Genomic DNA, 17622 nt, shown 5'->3' with positions numbered 1-17622 from the left:
AAAGAGCCACATGTTAGTACTGAGAAAACAGGAAGCACCACAGAGACTCTGCCCTGCAACTCTATGGACAGGAGACATGACAGTTACCTGGTCAATTTCCACAAACCTGCTGGAAGTGCTAGATCGGATTTTGAAAACCTGAATTTCAGATTGCCAGCCTCTGCTATCATCCCTTGCCAGCCTTCACCAATGATTGTGCTAAGTCACTTCAATGATTGTGCTAAGTCTGACTCTTTGTGACCCCATGGACTGTAGCCCACGAGGCTCCTCTGTCCATGGGATTCTCCAGGCAAGAATACTGGAGGGGATTGCCATGCCCTTCTCCAGGTCCCCAATATTTAGCATCAGCCATTTCTTTCTTCCCCAGGGTTAAAAGAATTGGATTACATGGGACTTCCTTGGGGGTTCAGTGGATTCTTATCCACCTGCCAATGCAGGCCACACAGGTTCAATCCCTGGTCTGAGAGGGTTCTACATGCTGCGGGGCAATGAATCCCATGCGCCACAGCTAGTGAGCCCATGCTCTGCAACAAGAGAAGCCAGCGCAATGAGAAGCCTGTGCACCGCCCCTGGAGAGTAGCCCCCACTCTCTGCAACTAGGGAAAAGCCCGCGCAGCAACAAAGACCCAGCGCAGCCATTAAATAAAGAAATAAATAGAACTGGGTTACATATAATCTATGAAACTAGGACACATGAAAGTGGCCCAAATCGTCTGCTTCTGAGCCCTGGAGAGGGCCCGTTTTCAGATCTGCCCTGTACAGACACACTGGCTCCCCAGGTCTGTGTCCAGCTCCGTGCCGTGTGCTCATGTGACTCCCTGGCCCCCGTGGCTTTGTCCCAGACAAGAGCGCTGTCCCCTGCCCCACTGGCCACCTGGGGGCCACCGAACAAACTGGAATCTCGATACACTAGAGACGGTCAAAGCTGGAAAGACGCTACAGAGAGCCTTCATGCAAGCCGTCTCCTGTTCCAGATGAGGCAACTCCAGCCCGAAGGAGCAGTCACAACCCCAGCAGAGCCCTGTCAGCGGGTCCAGCCCAGAGCACCCTCCTCACTCCTGGAAACACAATTCACTCAACTCTTTATCTGTAGAGCAGAGGCTGGCAGATGTTTTCCATAAAGGGGCAGATGGTAAATAGTTTAGGCTCTGTGGGCCACGGGGTCTTTGTCCAAGTGCAAAAGCAGCTGCAAGCAACAGTAGATAGATGGGCATGGCTGTATTCAGTAAATATTTATGGACACTGAAACATTTGAATTTCATAAGCTTTCCACATGTCATGCAATAATATTCTTCTTTTGGTTTAGTTTTAACTGTTTATAAAGTAAAAGCCATTCTTAGCTCAAGAGCCACATAGAAACAGAGGGCCATCTAGCCTTGGCCTGAGGGCTGCAGTTTGCTGACCTTGACCTAGAGGCCGGAAAGAGTGGGCCCCGACCCCAAGCGCCAAGGCGGTAGCTCACTGCGCACTCAATGACTGGACAGGGTTACCACCAGATTCTGGAGGAAAAGACTTCAGCTATATATTTGGTGGATGGCTAGGGTTGTTTCCTCTTGCATATTAAATACACGGTAAAATGCATGCATATTGAACACCCGGGCACTTTAACAGACCAGGAATGTACATTTGACCATGCTCTTTCTGCTGCAACTGTCACCACCATCCAATTCTAGGACATACCTAACAGCACTTAATTCCCAATTCTCCCCTCCCTTCATCCCCTGGCAACCACAAATTTACATTCTGTCTCTAGATTTGCCTATTCTGGACATTTCACATAAGTGTAATCATATATTATATGGTCTTTTTGTGTCTGAGTTTTTTCATTTAGCATGTTTTCAAGGTTCATTCATCTTGTGGCACATAAGAGTAGTTTGTTCTTTTTTACTGATGAATAATGTTCTATTATATGAATAGACCACATTTATCTGGTTGTCAGTTGATGGACATTTAGGATGTCACTACTCTTTGGCTATTAAGAATAATGTTACTATGAACACTGTGTATTAGCTTTTGCATGAACATATGTTTTTGTTTTTCTTGGGTATATACCTAGGAGTGAAATTGCTGGATCATAGGCATTCTATGTTTAAGTTTTTTAAGAACTGACACACTGTTTTCCTTCCTTTTCTCCTTTGCCTTTTGCTTCTCTTCTTTTCTCAGCTATTTGTAAGTCCTCCTCAGTCAATCATTTTACCTTTGCATTTCAGGAAATGAATGGAAGCCTGGCTGCAGTCCATGCAGCAACAAAGAGTTGGACATGACTAAGTGACTGAACAAGAACAAAACACTGTTTTCCAAGATAGCTGTATCGTTTTACACCTCCACCAACAGTGTATGAGGACTCCAACTTGTCCACGTTCTCAACAGCACTTGTTATTGTGCATTTTTAAAATTACAGCTATTCTAGTGGTTGAGAAGTAGTACTGTGCTTTGATTTGTATTTCCCAGATGGCTAATGATGTTGAACATTTTTTATGTGTTTATTGGCTCTTTGTGTATCTTCTTCGGAGAAAGGTTTATTCAGGTCCTTTCCCCATTTTCCAATTGGGTTATTTGTCTTCTTATCCTTAAGAATGAAACACAAAGATCAAAACTAATTGGTAAAAACAGCTGTCCCCATGCCCTGATGAATAAGGTAATGCAATTTTACCTCACCCTGAGAAAAAAAAATCTTCCATCTAGATCCTCAAAGAGTCAGTTTATTTTTACCATGTTTGTATTAAACTTTGACTAAGTGCCCACATCTGTTTTTTCTTCCTTTAACAACATGGAGCTGAGTTTGGGGAGCAGAGTGGAGGGAGAAACTGACTCTGCCCAGAAAAGAAGATGTCACATTTCAGGTGGATTTAAAAAGAACATATGACAAAGAAGAAACCTATAGAGAGGGATATTCTGCCTATGGGAATTTAACTACATATTTTTATAAGGAACGTGTAGTTCATTTAGTGAGATTTCAATCTATCAACAAATCATGGAGCTGACCTGTAAACTTCTTTTTTAAAATATTTTTATTTTGTATTGGAGTATAGCTGATTTACAATGTTGTATAGTTTCAGGTCTACAGCAAAGTGATTCAGTTAACATATACATATATTGAGTCTTTTAAAATTCTTTTACCATTTAGGTTATTACAGAACACTGAGTAGAATTCCCTGTGCTATAGAGTAGGTCCTTGCTTGTTATCTATTTTAAATATAGCAGTGTGCACAGGTCAACCCCAAACTCCTAAATTATCCCTCTCTCCTACCTTTCCCCTTTTCCCACTTTTCCCCTTCTTGACCTCAGATTTGCAAGCAATAAGTGCCCCAGCTCCAACAGGAAGGGCCTTACCTATTCCCTGATGCCAAAAAACCCAGCTTCATCCTCAAAAGGAGCCATCAAGAACATGAGGGGTGAGTGGCCTGTAAGTTGGAGCAGAGAAAGTGGTGTGTGTGTGTGGACCAGGGGAGCGAGAAGGGAAACAGACAGAACAGTGGGAGGGAGAAGGAGCAGGAGATAAACGAGGGCCAGAAAGGAAGGGCCTGTGTCCACATGAAACATTTGGCCCATCCTAAAGGCGCCAGAGAGTTATACAGAGATTTCAGACAGTTGGAAACAGCAAGGATTTTGCAAGACACAAAGCAGCTTCCATAGAAGTGAGGTGAACTCAACAGGCGCCAACAAGATTATTGAAACATTACACCAAAAGCAAAGGCAAGAAAAGCAAAAGCAAACAGGTAGGAACTACGTCAAACTAAAAGGCTCTGCACAGCAAAGGAACCCAACAGAATGAAAAGGCAACCTACCAAATGGAAGAAAATATTTGCAAATCATGTATCTGATAAAGGGCTAATACCCAAATATAAAATATAATGTAAATATTTATCATATAAAAGGAACTCAAACAACTCATTTCCAAAGAAAAAAAAAACCACTCTGATTTTAAAATGGGTAGAAAATGTGAAGAGACATTTTTTCAAAGGAAGACACTCAGATGGCCATGTGAAAAGATGCTCAACATCAACTAGTCATCAGGAAAATGCAAATCAAAACCATAATGAGGCATCACCTTACACCTGCCAAAATGGCTATCATCAAAAGATAACAAATAACTAGAGTTGGTGAGGATGTGAAGAAAAGGAACCATTCTACACTGTTGTTGGGAATAAATATTGGTACAGCCACTCTGGAAAACAGCATGGAGGGTCCTCAAAAATTTTAAAACAAAACAAAACAACCATACAATCTAGCAGTTACATTTCTGGGTATTTATCCAAAGAAAATCTATATGCTCCCCTATGTTCACTGCAGCATTATTTATAATAGCGAATATATGGAAACAACCTAAGTGTCTATCAATGAGTGAATGGATGAAAAAAGAAGTGGTATGTGTATACAATGGAATATTATTCAGTCATGAAAAAGAATGAAATCTTGCCATTTTCAACAACACGGATGGACCTTGAGGGCATTATGCTACGTGAAAGACAGATTCTGTATGACCTCCACTTAAATGTGGAATCTAAAAAACAGATCAGAAAACCACCCCAAGCTCAAAGATACAGAGAAGAGATCTGTGATTGCTGGCAGGAGCCACAAAACAGGCAAAGGGGATCAAAAGGTACAGACTCCCAGTTATACAATAAATGAGTCCTGGGGATGTAATATACAGCATGGCCACTATAGTTAACTGTGCGTGCTCATGCTCAATTGCTAAGTCATGTCTGACCCTTTGTGACCCCACAGACTGTAGACCGCCAGGCTCCTCTGTCCATGGGATTCCCAGGCAAGAATACTGGAGTGGGTTGCCATGCCCTCCTCCAGGAGATCTTCCCCAAGGATCAAACTCGAGTCTCCTGTGGTGGCAGGCAGATCTTTACTACTGAGCCACCAGGGAAGCCCCATCATTAATAATACTGTAATGCATATTTTAAAGTTGCTAAGATAGTAAATCTTAAAAGTTGCATCACAAGAAAAAAATGCTGTAACTATGTATGGTTTAGAGATGATAACTAGGCTTACTGTAGTGATCATTTTGCAGTGTATACAAGTATCGAATCACTGTGTTGTACATCTGAAATGAACATAATGTTTTATAACAATTATACCTAAAAAAAGATTATTGAAACTGTGAGATGTGAAATTACAAAGAACCAAAGTAAAATGTTGAAATATGATTTTTTTTTAAAAAAAGCTTACTTAGAAACTTTGGTGAAAAAGCCCAGGCTTCCCTGTACAGGTGGTCAAACCCATTTCATATGTATTTGTCAAAGTCAATTAGTTTTGATTGTGGAGAATACTGCCTGGGGTTAACTAAGAGGAGAAAGTTACCAGAAAGTGAAATTCATATACTGTTTGTACATTAACAGAACTCTACAGAGAAATCTGCTTTCTCGAGTTTTATTGCTTTCACATGTTTGCCTTTAGGTGAAAAGGTGAAACTGAGAAATCTGAGGTGTATTAATTTCTTCCAAGACATCATTTTTGACATTGTACAAAGTATCACTTGTAAAGTTCTCCAAAATGTTAATGATGAACACTTAAGCCATCAAAAACTTGTTAATGAAGTCAGATTTCTTATCTACTATCAGGGATTCTTTCCCTGGTCACAAATGCATTTTAGTATTACAGCTCTGTTGGAAGACATCAGAAATTCGACATTACATCTAGCCTTCTCACTTGTTTAAAATATGGAAAGAACAACTAAGACTCAACTCATGATTGAGAAATATACAATGGATTCTGGATGTTCAGGCAACCACACAAATCATAAAACATCTCTTCAGTCTCCAGCTGCTCTATGGATGCAGAGACATGTTCTGTGCATATTTCCTACAGGAGAGCAAGCACCTTGAAAGAACTCTGTAGAAAAAGCCATCAGAGAACCATGTGCGTCCATAAATGAGCAACGTGCCTGGTAATTAATGAGTGTGCAGTTCATGTAGTCACCCAGTTTTGAGAAACAACTTCAAAGGGATAGCCACAAATGGGATTTTACTGGTTTAATCATCAAATTCTACATCTGGTCAGGAAAGTGGGAAAACAGTTTAAAAGAGGGAAATCACTAGTGGATAGAATGGCTAATAATTACTTGCTGATTTGTAGATGCAGGAGGAAATTCATTTATTACACCAAGAATCCAGTTCTGCATTCTATGCTTGCTAATTTTTTTAATTCACATATGGCAGCTATTTAAAATTATGGATAAAAAGAAAATTAATTATTTAAAATGTTTCTGATTAAGCTGAAACAATATTATTGAGGAGAAGAGAGAATCTACCACAAGCAAACACAATATTGATGATAACAGTGGGACACATTTTCTTATAAAATCTTTTTAAAAACTGCTAAAAAAATTTTTTTTAACTTTTTGTTTCTCGATAGTTCTCAAATGACATTGCAAGTAAATGTTAGTAAGGAATTCAGATTACTTTCCCAGCATCGTCTCCTACCTGCCTTTTGCCCTAATTCCAGGGCCAATCACTAACTTTCCCACCACTAATTCGATCACTGTTTTAATATCTAGTTGTGAGTACTCTGGATAAGAAATACAAACTATTAGGTGAAACCATATGAAACTATGATGTTAGAAGTTAAAAATGTCCAAATATCTGTTGTATCATATGTTACAATTTAACGATCACAGAAGAGAAGGCTAAGTGCTCAGTAAATCCATTTCTGTGTCTTCTGGGCACAAAGCTACACTATCCTTCCCAGCCAGCCTGCTGGTTAGGTGGGGACACATGACTGGTTTTGGCCAAGAGAATAGGAGTAGACCATCTTCAAGCCCGTGCACAAAGCCTCCTGTGGGATCCTCGACTCTGTTTCCATCAGCCCAATATAGAGGACACAGTGGCCCTAGCCAAAGATGGCTCCTCAAGATGGATGGAACCTGGTCCCATGTGAAAGCATGTAGCAGACTCTCTCAAATGTGTGTTGGACTTGAAGGCAGGCAAAGAAATGAACTTCTACTTTGTTCAGCCACTGTGATTTTGGGATGGTTTGACACATAGAGTTAGCCCACCTTGATGAAGAGAGTAATATTCTAAGACCATTTCTTTTCCTAAAGTCTAGTACACATGACGGAGAAGGCAATGGCACCCCACTCCAGTACTCTTGCCTGGAAAATCCCACGGATGGAGGAGCCTGGTAGGCTGCGGTCCACGGGGTCGGGAAGAGTCAGACACGACTGAGTGACTTCTTTCACTTTTCACTTTCACACATAGGAGAAGGAAATGGCAACCCACTCCAAGTGTTCTTGCCTGGAGAATCCCAGGGACGGGGGAGCCTGGTGGGCTGCCGTCTATGGGATCACACAGAGTTGGACACGACTGAAGTGACTTAGCAGTAAGCAGTACACATGATCTTTTCCTCATGTGTGAATCCACTGAAACAACAAACAAAAACTTAGAAAGCTATCAGTGTGATTTGCATTTAGTTTCATATTTAGTGAAGCATTTTTTTAATGTACTAAACTGGAGCAGTGCGTTCTGGGAGATCAAGAATGCATGGTTAAGGCATAGTCCTGAATTTAAGAGATGTCTGAGTATAATGAGCTCATATGCATTTGGCTGGATTAATCCAACTCCATGGAACTTATAAATCTGGGGTGATCAATAAAAAACAAGTTCCTGATTCTTTCAGGAACTTAGAAAGAGAAAGCTAGAAAGAGAATTCTTAGTCTTGGACTGAAAGAATCCCACCAACATTCTCTGCCACCCTGGGAGGTCTGACCAGGCTAGACAGCTGCTGGCGCATGTGTGGTTGTGTGCTCTGCCTCTGATCTCTCTTCCTAAACAACACTGGACATATAGAAGGCTCAGGGCACCCAGTCCTGAGGCAGGGAAGTGGCACTGTGAACAGTCTCTGTGGGGAGGAGGCCCTGAGCTGTGGCTGTCTGAGCTACATGCTGAATTGCCCAGAGCTCCTTTCATGCATCATACAGCTTGCTGTCTACATTGATCAGATTAATCACAAATCGCCGTCTCCACAGCTGAAGTTAATTTTTAAAACATTCCAGGGATTGTGTAAGTCGTATAGTATTTCTTCATGGGATTCCTTATTTTCTGCACAAATACACTTTGCCAGAATTCTTAGTATGCTTGTTTATGGTAATGTTCCAGGAAACTTTATGATATTCTCCAAGACAAATTGAGACGCTAAAACTTTTTTGCTGATGTTTTTACATTTAAATATTGCCAAACGAAAGAAATGGAAGAGTTTCCTAAATACGGACAACAAGGGCCAGCCAGAAGAGATTTGTTTTTGCTTTCTCCTGTTTTTATCATAACTCCCAGCATGGCAAGTCCATAGTACCCAACTAGTTAAGATAAATTCTGGGCTCCCATCCATCTTTGACATACAGAGTCCAAGTCCAGCAGGCCCAGGGATGCCCCCAAAACATCTCACTTTACTGGATGTGTAGGCAGCTGAGAACCCAATCCAAAATGCTCAAGCTATCAAGTGTATCCCAGTGTGTGTTGATGCATCTTCAAATTTCCCATGCCATGAGTATACAAAACTTTGAACTCTCCACTGCCTCCTCTATTTCTCTCACTTATTCTTAATCCAATGGAGAGTCGCTGGAAGGTTTTAAGGAGAGGGCTGACCTGACCTAATTGATTCTCAAGGAGAAAACTCTAAGACATGGACTAGAGGGGACAAAAGAAGAAGCAAGGGGAAACCCTTGGAGGGGGGGTGGTTCCAGTGAGAGAGGACGGTTATGTGGCTGGGGGGTGGCAGGTAGGAGGGAGAGAAGGAGATGGACTTGACACATGCTCTGGAGTAGGACTTAGCACCTGACTGCGTAAAGTGGGGAGGAAGAGTGAGTTGTCAGGAATGATGCCCAGGTTTTCGACACCAATCAGTCTGGACACTCCTGGAATGGGGGGAATGGATGAGAAGCAGGGAATGAGTTTTGGAGAGCTGACCAAGAGTTCAGTTCTGGATGTCCTAAGCTCAGTGAGACATCCTGAAGGATAGGGCAAGAATTGACAAGGGATTAATCTCCAAAATATATAAACAGCTCATGCAGCTCAATATCAAGAATACAAACACCCCAATCAAAAAATGGGTGGAAGATCTAAGCAGACACTTCTTCAAAGAAGACACTACTCAGATGGTTAAAAAGCACATGAAAAGGTGGTCAATATCACTAATTATGAGAGAAATGTAAATCAAAACTACAATGAGGTATCACCTCACACCAGTCAAAATGGCCATCATCAAAAAATCTACAAACAATAAGAGAGGGTATGGAGAAAAGCAAACCCTATTACACTGTCAGTGGGAATATAAACTGGTACAGCCACTATGGAGAACAGTATGGAGGTTCCTTAAAAAACTAAAAATAGAGCTACCGTATGATCCAGCAATCCCGCTCCTGGGCATATATCTGGAGAAAATTATAATTCAAAAAGATACATGCATCCCTGTGTTCATTGCAGCACTATTTCCAATAGCCAAGACATAGAAACAACCTAAATGTCCATCAATAGAGGAATGGATAAAGAAGATATGGTACATATATACAATGGAATATTATTCATCTATAAAAAAGAATGAAATAATGCCATCTGCTGCAACATGGGTATATCTAGAGATTGTTATACTGAGTGAAGTAAGTCAGAGAAAGACAAACACCATATGGCATCACTTATACATGGAGTCTAAAAAAAGTCGGTACAAATAAACTTATCTACAAAATAGCAATAGAGTTACAGATGTAGAAAATAAACTTGTGGCTACCAGGGGGTAAAGAGGGGGTAAGGGATAAACCAGAAGATTGGGATTGACATATACAAACTACTATATAGAAAATAGATAACCAATAAGGGCCTACTGTACAACACAGGGAACTATATACTCTGTAATGGCCTATATAGGAAAACAATCTAAAAAAGAGAGGATATATGTATATATGTAACTGATTCACTTTGCTGTACACTTGAAACTAACATTGTACACTTACTTACATTGTAAATCAAGTATTCTCCAATAAAAATTAGAAAAAATAAAAAAAGGGAATGCAGCAGAGAGAGCCTAAGATTTAAGATTCACATTTTTAAGTCATCAACATATAGATGGCATGAAAGAGCAAGGACTGGCAAGATCACCTAGAGATAGTTTAGATACGGAAGATAATAGGGTCAGAGACTTATCTCTGTAGAAATGAAGGCTGGGAAAGGAGGCTGAGGAGTAATCAGTGTGAGAGAAGGAAAATGAGAATGCTTTGTGATGTTTTTAAAATATGCCCACCAATTCTTTGATATTCCTCCTTTTAAAAGTTAAGCCCAATTCGCCTTCCCTTATGAAATAGAGCAGGACTCTATAGTCTTTCCCCAACATGTCTTCCTCTTGCTTTTTGTCTATAGAAAAATTTAATCAGATAAGTGAGAAAATGCAGAAGCAAAGGAGACACAATAATAATAGTTTCAGTTCAGTTCAGTCACTTAGTCCTGTCCAACTCTCTGCGACCCCATGAACTGCAGCACACCAAGCTTCCCTGTCCATCACCAACTCCTAGAGCTTTCTCAAACTCATGTCCATCGAGTTGGTGATGCTATCCAACCATAATAATAATAGTTTGGTCATTAAGAAATGTCAAGGACCTTTAGTTCCTCCTCAAGAGCCATAGATAATACTCTGAGCTATATCCTTTGAGTTGTTTCATAGACACTAAAGCCCTCACCATGTGCAAGAATGTGACTATACAGTGACCAGGCTGTAGTCATGACATAAGCTGCCACAGTTCTGAGAACTGGCCTCAAAGAAATGGGAACAAACCAACCTTGGAAGCTGAAGATTAACTGCACTTAAAACAATCAAGATTAACACCGATCAGACCACCACATGATCAATTCCAAGATAGGACTGTCAGAGTTGACTATGTTGTTTCCACTTGTAGCCCCCTCCCTCCATCAATACACCCCTGAAACTCCCCTATGAGAGCTCTTGCCTACTGATTGTCAGTGAGGAGTTGGCCTTTGGACATGAGTTCACCCTGTCCTCTGAAATTAAGCAAACTTCCTTCCCACCAATCTTGCCTCTCAAGTATTGGCTTTTGAGTGGTGAGCAGTTGGACCTAACACTGATGTGGGGCTGTAGTTAGTGACTGGTTTCTGATGAAGAGATTATCATGGGAGTGATGGAGAGTAACTTCTGAGATTAGGACATAGGAGGCATTATAATTTCCTCTTTGTTATCTCTCTTTTGTAACTCTTGATATGTAGGAAGTCAGCTGATACCTCATAAGGACACTCAAGTAGCCTTATGGAGAGGTCCACAAGGCGAGGAGCCCATGGCTGTGTGAGCACGTCATCTTGAAAGATCCTCCAGGTGGAGTCAAGCCTTTCGATAACTGCAGCCTCGGCCAACAACTCAACTATAACCTGGTGAAAAACCCCAGGCCCCTTTCGGGCATACTGCTCCTGAATTCCCCATTTGCTGAAACAGTGAGATAATAAATGTTGTTTTAAACCACTAAACTTTGCAGTATTTTGTTGAATAGCAATAGATAACTGTAATAAATGTGGGGACCAGAGATCGAACAAAGGGAAAACTTGAAGGACAAGGTGATGATCTTTATAAAGGTATTTGCTGCTTTGGGATTTTGATTTTTAATTTGTATTAATCAACTCTGAGATACTATGGACTATTACTATGTACACTAGGGGAAAAAATGTTGCCAGGTAAACTAACTTATTGCTCATTATCTTAAAAATTATTTTGTGCAATTGTGTGATAATTATGAGCATGAATTGGAAATAATGAGGTTATCATTAAAGAATTCAGCCAGCGATGCCCTGCTTTGCTCTCTACTGCCCTCAGATCAAAGCTCAAATTCCTTACCCAGACATGCAGGGCTCCTTACAGAGCCCATGCTGCCTGTGAGCATGGCAAGCTGAACACATAGACTCGGCATCCTCTGAGGCCCTCCACCAATGACTGCTGGGAGCACAGATAACCCAGCTCCTGAGCCTCAGCAGGGATCATTCTAAGGCTTGGGCCCTACTGTCTTCTAGAACTCCCCAGTAGAATTAAATCATAATAGTAACTTATTTATATAACATGTCTTTCCCTTCTCTATCCTACTAAAACTAGAACTTTTGGGGACAACCTCCCAAATAAACCATGCACATTTGAATTTTGGTCTCAGAGTCTGCTTCTTAGAGAATGGAAACCTAGAGAGGAAGGTCTTGGGAGAATGGAGCACCAGGAACTTCCCACTTATTCTACACACATCCCTTGATGGTGCTGGGCAAGCATCAAGCTCAACAGGCTCACTGGTGATAACATGTGAGAAAGTACTTTGTAAGAACGTCAGCTTTTATGTATTCAATTTTTCTTGAGAAACAAATTTGAAATATTGGAATGTCACTGTTGTTAGGGCAGAAGACCAAATCCAATGCAGTTCTTGAGGAATTATCTAATTTCAATTTTCTCCATCCCACTGTCTGTCAGAGACCCAATACTTATTTCTTAGGATTGAAGAGACAGTTGACTGAAATCACACTGAAAAAGTGTTGACACATAATAGTGTTTCAACAAAATTAGCTGAATGCCAATCTGATTTATGAAGACTAGATAATATACTTATTCATTTTAATGTTTACATAACCTTAGATTATGTACATAAATTACATAGAAATAGGACTTTAACACCCTTTAAACCAATGAAACGATTGAAACAAGACTGCTCAGAAATGATTTCTGTACTGTAATTGGGCATTTCATGGTCACCATTTCCTAGAAACACTCAGCTCTTGAGTTTTGGGTATATTCCCACAATCCCTGGTTTAAAGAATAAAGAAAGGAATGATATGCCAACCACTCACAAGTCATTAAAATCAAGTTTAAATATAAGATCCAATCCATAAAACCAAGAAAAACAGACTCATAGCTCAGACTTCCTGTGGCAGGCTGAATAATGACCCCCCAAATGATGGTCATGTCATAATCCCTGGAACCTCGAAATGTTACCTTATGGAACAAAAGGGAAATTTCACATGTGCTCTTGTGCATCTTAAGACAGGGAGGTCACCCTGTATTTTCTGGGTGGGCCAGGTATAATCACAGGGGTTCTTTTTAGAGGGAGGAACATGATTAAGAGTTAGAGAAAAGGCAAGGTGACAAAGGAAGAAGAGATGCAGTGATGTGCCTACAAGCCAAGAACTGTTGGAGCCTCTATAAGTCTAAGAGATAAGGAATGGATTCTCCCATGGAGCCTACAGAAGGAACAAATCCTGCCAACAGCTTAGTTCTAGCCCCATAAGACAAATTTTGGACTTCCAACCTCCAGAACTCTAGGAAAATAAATGTATATCCCTGCTCCCACCCCTGCCCTATGCTGCAAGGCTTGTGGGATTTAAGTTCCCTGGCCAGGGATCGAACTGATTTGATTTTAGTTCCCTGTGCCCTAGGCAATAGAAGCACGGAGTCCTAACCACGGAACCACCAGGGAAATCCCAAATTTATGCTATTTTAAGCCACTAAGTTTGTGGAAAATTGTGACAGTGGCACTTCCTTAGCAGGGCTCTGAGAAGAATCAATTCTCAAACAGGGTGTAGTTTGCAGAAAGCAGGCCTCTGTCCATGAATACATGAACTCAGTAATTCCTTTATCTCTCACATTATTGTTACTTGAACTCAATAGAGAAAAAAATGTATATTGCATAAATATAAGAAGGGAGTTGTTCCACACATCAAACTCAAGAACAGCAAAGTTAATAGCATATTTATCTTATGTGCCCAAGGCAGAAAGGTACCAGTGTCAGGACCTGGAATGCTGGAGATGGAGTTCAGATCAGTAAGTGTTCTAGACTAACACCATGCAATAAAAATATAATTTTAGTAGCCATATTGTTTTAACTGTAAAAGAAACAGGTGGAATTAATTTTAGTAATATATTTTATCTAATGCACTATATCCACAACATTATCATTTCAACATGTATTCAATATAAAATGATTAGTGAGATGCTTTATGTTCTTTATTACAAAGTCTTCAAAATGTATATTTTGCAATCACAGCACATCGCAACTTGGACTGCTTATGTTTCAAGTACTCAACAACTACATGGGGCTAGTGACTCCTGTATTTACTGTATTGGACCAAGCAGGTTGAGAGCATCTAAATAGTCCCAAAGCCCAAATGGCATTAAAACGCATGGGGATCACATAGGGAAATAGTCAGTACTTTATAAGAACTCTGTATGGTGTGTCAGCTACAAAAATACTGAATCACTATGTTGTACACTTGAAAATAATACTGTAAGTCAGTGATACTTAGAATATTAGTTTGAAGTAGCATACAAGATAAGTAAAGGGTTTACACCAAATTCTGACACTGAAGATGAAAAAAATGCATGCTGCTGAGGATTTATTCACTTGATGACTGTTAATTGACAGCTGCTGCTGCTAAGTCGCTTCGGTCGTGTCCGACTCTGTGCGACCCCATAGACGGCAGCCTACCAGGCTCCTCCATCCATGGGATTTTCCAGGCAAGAACACTGGAGTGGGTTGCCATTGCCTTCTCCATTAATTGACTACTAATACACTAATCACCATTTAAGAGGCATATAATCTTCTAGGTCACTGAAATTAAGGTACGGTGTCTCAATTAAAAAATACAACAACGGGTGCTTATCTTAGAAATCCCTATAAAGCAGTCAGTTTTTATTGAAAGTCATAAAACCTCAGGAAATAACCAGTGGACACGCTCTCGTGCTCCGAGCACCTTGCCTTTTTCACGTGCCGTCTGTAACCTGGGGGCTGGGGGCGATTATACCTGGTCCCTGGGCAGTTCCTGAAAAACTGAGCATGAGACGTTTCCAAGCATGTTGCACAGATAATGAGCGTACCAGTTCGTGAACCTGAGACCACAGAAAGAAACCACTGCTCACTTCTTTAAAACTGTGAAACTGCAAAATCCTGATGTCAAGCCTCCATTGTAATATTCTTGGGTTTAACCTGGGAGCTTTTCGACTTCTGATTTAATTTGGTGGCCCTCTGAAACTGAGGCTCCTGGAGGTCAGTTTGTCCACTGCTAAAACAACTATTAATCTCATCTCCAAATAGCACTTGATGTTTCTTAAGTGGGCTTTCTAGCGATGCCAGAACCTCTAGCATTCCAGGAAATGTGATCATGAGCAAACTGCATCTCCTTACATTTTTATCATGAAAAGGAAATTGAAACTTGTGATCATACATTCTAAGAACTGGGTCTAAAGCTTATTCTATTTGAACTTCAAAATCCCTTAATGTTGTGACTGACACTGATGAAAGATTTTTCCTGTAATTCAAACAAAGATAGATGGCTCACCTTTAAGAAGCCCATTCCAAACCAAGGCTCTCAGCCAGCTCTCCACAGAAACTGTTGACTAAAAATCTAATAGTGCAGAGGTCCTGACTCAGCTGGAAACAACTGTGCAACCCCCCCAGCCCCATATCAGTACTTTGGGCAATGTCTGGACCCAATTCTGATTGTCACAACCTAGGAAAGTTGCTACTGATCTAGTGTGCAGAGGTTACAGATGCTGCTAAGAATCCTACAGTACATAGGACTGCTCTCTAACCACCCTGAACAAACAATTGTCCTGCCCAGCCCAATAGGGCTCAATAGTGCCACAGCAGAGAAAGAAACTAGGGTATGCCTTGGAAAGCAAGAGAAACAGGAATACTTTTTCAGTGAGTGATTCCCAAAAGGCTGTTCTAGGGCTTCCCTGGTGGCTCAAAAAGTAAAAGGTAAAGAACTCGCCTGCCAATGCAGGAGATGCGGGTTCGATTCCTGGGTGAGGAAGATCCCCTGGAGAAGGAAATGGCAACCCACTCTGGTATTCTTGCCAAGAAAAGTCCATGTACAGAGGAGCCTGCAGGGCTACAGTCCATGGGGTCGCAAACAGTCGGACATGACCCAGCGATTAAACAACAGCAACAGTGCAGCACTGGGGAAGAGCAGGGACTCCAGACCAGATGGCCTGGGCTTCAACGCTGGTGTTTTCATTTACTGACTGTGCCTCTTGGGGCAAGCTGCTGGACCTCTCTGTGCCTCTTTTTTCTCTTCTACAACACGAGGATTATAATAACAGTATCTTCCAGGCAGAGCACTTACAGACTTTAAATGGGTTCATAACTCTCACGTGTTTAGGACCCTGCCAGGCCTACACGGTGCACTATAAGTGTGTATTTATTAGGTGGCTTTGCTGATTTCTGGAAAAATAAGTTTCAGGGCTTAGAAAAGTTTGTGAGAAGTAAAGAAACAGCTTCAGACTGAATTGCCAGGCAAGAGAGAGTCAATTTCATCTGACAATCCTGGCCTTTCTTTCCAGTTCATCAACCTTAATCATAAAGGCATTGAGTAGAGGGCCCCCAGCCCCTCACGGAGGGCTCAGTAAACCCTCACCATGGATCGTCCTCTGGTTCTCTCCCTCCTTCCCCAGCAAAACTAGCCACTGACGATCAGTTGGCCCCCTTCCAATAGAGTGGAAAACACAGGACGGTGCAAGCACAGAACACAGCCACCCACAGACAGACACACACGCCGGCCCAACGGTGGATGTCTGCTGCCCACCTAGTCTGAACGCACCGGTGGGTCCGCGCACGTCTCCCTCCTCCTAAGGACGCAGCCAGGTGGGGCACAGCTGATGCCAAGGAGGTGCTGCGAAGCCCGCCAGAGGGGCGCGCGGGGGAGTCCATAGGCGCACCCAGCCTGACATCCTCTTTGAATTCCGGCTCAACGCGCACAGATACACATGCCCACGGGTGCCTAGGGGGACCGGGGACAAAGAAAAGGGGCCAACGGTGGGGGGGCGGGGAAGCTCATGGCCCGGGGCCAATCGTCAGCCAGACACTCACCTGGCTGCCTTCCCTACTCCACCTGCCACCCAGGAGAGCAGAAGTGGGAGCGCCATAGCCCAGGGCTGCAGCATCTTCGCGGGGGGCCTCCTTCTTCCGTGCCTCCTGCTGCGCCCCCTCGGGAGGGCGCGGAACCCCGGGCGCCCCGGGGCCACCACCTCCGCTGCGGTCAGCCGCTCCGGGCCTCGGCTCCTCCTGGGGCTCGGTCCTCGCGGGCGGGAAGGGGACGCTGGGCAACTGCGGCTGGGGCGCTCGCGGTCCGGGAGAGGCTAGGGGCGCCCCGGCGAGGCGCACTACGGCTCCTCTCCGGGTGCGCGAGGGAGGGCGGGGCGGGCCGTGCACAAGTGGCCGGGAACCGCCTCCAGCACCACCCGCCGTCCTTCACTCTCTCAGTAAGACACTTCTGTCTTACCTTCTGCGCTTTCATACTCTGCGAGGTTTTCTTCCCAGACGGCAAATCACGGGCGGCTAGAGCTGGAAGGTCACTAGGTCCTGGGCGACCCCTTCAGCTGATAAGTGATCTCTCCTGCTCATTTGCAACAGCTTTCCTGACATGGGGGCCGCCAGAGGATATTGTAATATAATAACCAGTGCAGAAATCACGGTAGAAGCACCAGTGCTACATGAGCTCAGAGAATCCACGTGGGTATTTAGAGGTTCTTTGTTTTGACAACTTGTTATAATAGAATGAATGACTGGTCCCTCCTGCACCCCCTCCCTGCATCCACACCCTGTAACTTCACGGTGGGCAGAGCCTCTGGTCCCACACTTTGGCTTTGGGCGTGGCT

General features: G+C 42.6%; 1 protein-coding gene across 2 annotated transcripts in view; it reads right to left on the bottom strand.

Annotated features, from left to right (window-relative positions):
- EGFL6 (EGF like domain multiple 6) overlaps positions 1-17154 on the bottom strand; it is a 55001-nt gene extending 37847 nt beyond the window's left edge. For both annotated transcript variants that reach the window (XM_043459995.1, XM_043459996.1), the window contains exon 1: positions 16835-17154. In XM_043459995.1, coding sequence (XP_043315930.1) covers positions 16835-16908 — 74 coding nt within the window. In that variant the 5' untranslated portion in view covers positions 16909-17154. The remainder of the gene's footprint in view (positions 1-16834) is intronic.
- Positions 17155-17622: the final 468 nt, after the last annotated feature.

This window comes from Cervus canadensis, chromosome X, assembly GCF_019320065.1.
Source record: "Cervus canadensis isolate Bull #8, Minnesota chromosome X, ASM1932006v1, whole genome shotgun sequence".
In the NCBI taxonomy this organism is placed as follows: domain Eukaryota; kingdom Metazoa; phylum Chordata; class Mammalia; order Artiodactyla; family Cervidae; genus Cervus; species Cervus canadensis.
The sequence above is the reverse complement of the archived record's forward strand: the minus strand, read 5'-3'. Positions and strand labels throughout refer to the sequence as shown.